Raw genomic sequence first — 5658 nt, 5'->3', positions numbered from 1 at the left:
ACCTCCCTCCAGGAAGTGTTTACARATCCTGCCTTTCCCAAAATCACCAGAAAAGTGATACCCTGGTTTTATCACTGCTTTCACCATGTGCTCATTCAGTCCCAGAGCTAATTCACAGGCAGCGTTCTGCTGACATCAAAATCATAAGCCTGCTGTACTCACTTCTACCAGCTTAGAAACATGGAAGAGGATACTGAAGCACTGTGTGTGTGCACGGTTTGAACCTAATGGAGACACATTCGGCTGAAGCTGAACTGCATACGAGCGTGTCGGTGGAGATCCATCCCCTCTAGCTGTGTGTCGTGTCATGTTACAGTCAACAGGGTTCAACTCTGGGCTGAAACAGACTGAGCCAAAGGAGGAAACCTCTTCAGTGCTTTCTGCCTTAGTGGGATAATATAATTTAAACTGATTTTTATTACCAATAATTTCCATTTGTTTTTACTTGAATAATCTTTAAGTGTTTTTTATTCATACTGAATGTGTCATTTTCTTCTTCTCTGCAGCATTTTCAGCTGGCATTGATTGACTCCAATCTGTGCACGTTGTCCAAAGCTGAAAGTAAGTACTAAAGCTGTAGCTATAACAGCTCAAAGTTAAAGCAGTTGTACTCATGCTGTGTGGTGTAGCGTAGCATTTAGATTGAATATAGCACCTTCCCAGCATTCATTAGCAGATTATTTCTGCAGAGCAGCTCTCCTTCTCTGCTGACTGCCCAAGACTGGTGTTGCCTTGGAGACAGCACAAGGAGAAGGCGCTGGCAGGGCCTGCAGACACATTGCACATGCACATAGTGATTTAAAACTGCATGTAACCTCTAGAGAGACTATATTCTCATGTCTGTTCTCCATACTATATTCTGCATTCATAGAGCTTAAACAGGTGAATGTGTAATGTTGAYTGTTGTGATAATAAACAATTTTTTTCTTTATTTTTTCCCCTACAGTTCAGTTCCACATCGCTCATTTGTATGAAATCCAGGTAAAGAATCATTCACATTCTTTATACAGTATTTCTATAGATCAGAGTTCGATGTCCAGTAACCTCCAAAAGTATCGAAACAGCAAGTCAAATTCCCTTGTTTTTGTTTTGTGCTGCAGACCTTTGTGTTCAAGATAAAAAGATTAGCATGGCACAACAGTTCCATATGTCAGCTTTTATTTCCTGATATTTACTGTAAATGTAGATGTGTTAAACAACTCGGAACATTTCAACCCACCCATTTTTCAAGTGAGCACAACTATTGGAACATGTGACTGACAGGTGTTTCCTATTGACCAAGTGTTACGTCTAAGCTTGATTGTTCAAATATTAAATAGCTCTGCATGATTGGTCTACTTTTTGGCCTAGGTTTAAACTATAAATTAAGTTTTTCTTGTTAAAGAGTATAAACCAACATGAAAACCTGAGAGCTGTCTATGGGAGAAAAGCACGTCAATTTGAAGCCGAGAAAAGGAAAATCGATCAGAGCCACTGGACAAACATTGAGAATAGCAAACACAATAATTTGGAAAGTCCTGAATAAAAAAATACTGGTGTACTGAGTAAGTGATGTCAGCCAAGGAAAACAACTGTAGTTGATGACAGAAATATTGTGAGCTTTGCAGAAAAAAACCCCTAAAACATCAGTGACATCACCAACGACCTCCACAGTGCAGGGGTGAAGGTATCGCAATCCTCTGTTCAAAAAAGGCTGAGCAGAAATATAGAGGCCATACACAAAGATGCAAACCACTCATCACTAATAGGGATGCAAGTTAACCAACCAACCAACCATCCATCCATCCATCCATCCATCCATCCATCCATCCAACCAACCATCCATCCATCCATCCATCCATCCATCCATCCATCCATCCATCCATCTTCTTCCACTTATCTGGGATCGGGTCGCGGGGGCAGCAACTTTTGCAGAGAAGCCCAGATGGGCCTGCTCATCTGGGGGAATCCCAAGGTGTTCCCAGGCCAGCTGAGAAACATAGTCCCTCCAGCATGTCCTGGGTCTTCCTCTGGGTCTCCTCCCAGTGGGACRTGTCCAGAACACCTCACCAGGGAGGTGTCCAGGAGGTATCCTAACCAGATGAACCACCTCAACTGGCTCCTCTGGACGTGGAGGAGCAGCGGCTCTATTCTGAGTCCATCCTGGATGACTGAGCTTCTCAGCCTATCTCTAAGGGAGAGCCCAGACACCATGCAGAGGAAACTCATTTCAGCTGCTTGTATCCGCAGTCTCATTCTTTTGGTCACTACCCAAAGCTCGTGACCATAGATGAGGGTAGGAACGTAGCCCGATCGCCTTCTGGCTTAGCTCTTGCTTCATCACGACAGATCAGTACAGTGCCCACATCACTGCAGATGCAGCACCTATCTGCCTGTTGATCTCCCACTCCATTCTTTCCTTATTTGTGAAGAAGACCCTGAAATACTTAAAGTCCTCCACTTGGGGCATTCTACCCTTTTCCTGCTTAAGACCATGGTCTCTGATTTGGAGGCACTAATCCTCATTCTGGCCACTTCACACTTGGCTGTGAACTTCTCCAATGAAAGCTGGAGATCATGATTCTATGAAGCCAATAAGTCTACATAATCTGCAAAAAGCAGAGATGCAATCCTAAGGTCACAAAAACTGATCCCCTCAACCTCTTGACTACGTCTAGAAATTCTGTCCACAAGTTATGAACAGAATTGGTGACAAAGGGCAACCTTGGTGGAGTCCAACTCTCACTGGAAATTAGCCATACTCACTACCAGCAATGCATACTAAGGTCTGACATCAGTCGTACAGGGACCTAACAGATCAACATATAATATATCAAAGGGCTTGGTACCCCATACTCCCAGAGTATGCCCCTTCCTCCCTCTGCAGTCTCCCTTTTGGAATAGGGGGACCACCACCCCGGTCTGTCAATCAATGGGAACTGCCCTTGATGTCCATGCAATATTGTAGGGTCGCATCAACCAACGCAACCCCACAACACCCAGAGCCTTAAGGAACTCTGGGCAAATCTCATCCCCCAGTGCCTTGCCACCAAGGGTCTTTTTAACCACTTCTGTGACCTCAGCACCAGAGATTGGAGAGTCCGACCCAGGGTCCTCAGGCTCTGCTTCTATATTAGAAGACATGTTGTTGGGATTGAGGTGGTCTTTGAAGTATTCTGTCCACTGACCCACAATGTCCCGAGTTGAGGTCAGCAGCRCACATCCCCTACATAAATAGTGTTGGTGGTGGAACCCCCCTCCCCCCGAGACACCAGATGGTGGACCAGAATCACCTCAGAGCCGTACAGAAGTCCTTTTCCATGGCCTCTCTGAACTCCTCCCATGCCCGAGTTTTTGCATCAGCGACCACCCGAGCTGCAATCCGCTTGGACTGCMMATACCTATCAGCTGCTGCCGGAGTCCCACAGGCCAAAAAGATCTGATAGGACTTCTTCTTAATCCTGACAGCATCCCTCACTGCCGGTGTCCACCAGCGGGTTTGAGGGTTGCCACCACGACAGGCACTGACAACCTTATGGCCACAGCTCGACAGCCGCCTCGACAATGGAGGCACGGAACATAGCCCACTTAGACTCAATGTCCCCACCTCTCCCGGAAGGTGTTTGAAGTTCCCCCGGAGGTGCGAGTTGAAACTCCGTCTGACAGGAGACTCTGAAAGATGTTCCCAGCAGACCCTCACTATACGTTTGGGTCTGCCAGGTCTGACTGGCATCCTCCCCCACCAATAGAGCCTTTCTTCACCCGAGTGTCCAAAACATGTGGCCACAGATCAGATGAAATGACAACAAAGTCAATCGAACTGCGGCCTAGGGTGTCATGGTGCCAAGAGCACATATGGACACCTTTATGTTTGAACAAGGTGTTCGTTATGGACAATCCATGGTGAGCACAGAAGTCCAATAACAAAACACCTCTTGGGTTCAGATCGGGGGGGCCGTTCCTCCCAACCACGCCTCTCTAGGTCTCAATGTCATTACCCATGTGAACGTTGAAGGCCCTCAGCAGAATGAGGGAGTCCCTGTTAGGAGCCCTCTCCAGCACCCCCTCCAAGGACTCCAGAAAGGGTGGGTAATCTGAACTGCTGTTAGGCTCATAGGCACAAACAACAGTCAGGACCCGTACCCCCACTCGTAGGTAGAGGGAGGCTACCCTCTCCTTCACCAGGGTGAACCCCAACATACAGGTACCAAGATGGGGGGTAATAAGTATGTCCACTCCTGCTCAGTGCCTTTCAGCATGGGCAACTCCAGAGTGTAAGAGTGTCCAACCCCTCTGGAGGAGACTGGTTCCAGAGCCAGAGCGGTGCTTCGAGGTGATTTCAACTATATCTAGTCAGAACCTCTGAACMTCACACACCAGCTCAGGCTCCTCCCCCACCAGAGAGGTGACATTCCACATCCCTAGAGCCAGCTTCTGTAGCTGAGGATCAGACCGCCAAGGTCCCCTTAGAACACTCAGTCCAATGTTGCCTCTCCACCACAATAAGGTGACAGCCCAGGGAGAGGATGCAAGTTTTCAATTAATGAATTAATCTAACGTTGATTGATCTTATCTATCAATTAATGAATAATTGTTAAGCAGCCGTTTTCTTAAAAACCTAAGTTTTTTTCTTTTATCAAGCAAGTTTTTCCAGCTTACYTCCGACCCTGTGCCTCCAAGCAAGGCAGTAACAGACCCAGGCAGGCCAACTGCCAACTAGGGCTGGGCGAAATGAGGAAAATCGTATATCCTGATATTTTTTGGCTATATCACGATACACGATATATATCACAATACCTCCAAAATTGATGAAAAAATTACTAAAAATTTGTCCATATTATATGAACACTGAATCTGAACAAATGTAAATGTTTTATTTTAACCATCAGTTTCAGACATAAGTTTTTTACAAATGGAAATATTGCCACTGTCTTTTTCTTGTCTACACTCTAGATTTTTAATAAACTCAAAAATAAATTAACCAAAGCAGCAAAATAGTACATCAAGCAAAAGGGAAAAATAAACCATTGAACCTTCAAAAGGTGCTCTTGTCCTTTAGCATTAAGTCAAAAAATGGAATGACTTTAAAATACAAAAACACAAGTATAGTATAAAAGTAAGTATAGTACATAACAGTGATGATAAACTTGACTGACCCAGAACGGCATGTTTTTCAAATTATTGCATTTTGTTTGACGTCCTCTTTATAAAATCCAAACTACTGCCAGATTATTGATCCGGTGCTGTTTCTCTTCAGAACTACTTTATTCAAATTCAGTCCAATCTGAGTTGTCTTCAGTTTTATTCTCAGGCTCAGTCCAATCTCCCGCTGCCACCATGTTTTTCTTATGCTTCTCTCTCTGTGTCCAGACGGGCGGGGGCTAGTGATGCGTTCAAGTGTGTTGGAAAAGCAACACTTGGGGATGGACGCAGCTTATTGTTTGCATGATAATTTATACATGATGGTCACAATAAATCAGTCAAATTATGTTACTGATATGTATAAAGACTGCAAAGGCTGAAAAATCCTGAAGTTCAAATGAAATTAGAGATAATTTTAGGTAATTTTTAATATTTTTTAAGCTAACAAAAAGGGGGGGGGTCGTATTATACATAAAATTATATTACACTAGGAATGTGCGATATGGCAAAAAATTCATATCACGATATACGTTATGA

At 44.4% G+C, this 5658-nt stretch overlaps 1 protein-coding gene across 1 annotated transcript in view; it reads left to right on the top strand.

Annotated features, from left to right (window-relative positions):
- Positions 1–545: 545 nt before the first annotated feature.
- LOC106536109 (lysine-specific demethylase 6A) overlaps positions 546–5658 on the top strand; it is a gene marked incomplete at its 5' end in the record, with an annotated part of 40734 nt that continues 35621 nt past the window's right edge. The window contains 2 exon segments of the mRNA XM_014033297.1: positions 546–561; positions 947–981. Of these exon segments, the coding sequence (XP_013888751.1) occupies positions 546–561; positions 947–981 (51 nt within the window).

This window comes from Austrofundulus limnaeus, unplaced genomic scaffold (genome assembly GCF_001266775.1).
Source record: "Austrofundulus limnaeus strain Quisiro unplaced genomic scaffold, Austrofundulus_limnaeus-1.0 Scaffold1689, whole genome shotgun sequence".
Taxonomy (NCBI): Eukaryota; Metazoa; Chordata; class Actinopteri; order Cyprinodontiformes; family Rivulidae; genus Austrofundulus; species Austrofundulus limnaeus.
This window is presented reverse-complemented; position numbering and strand designations above follow the sequence as displayed.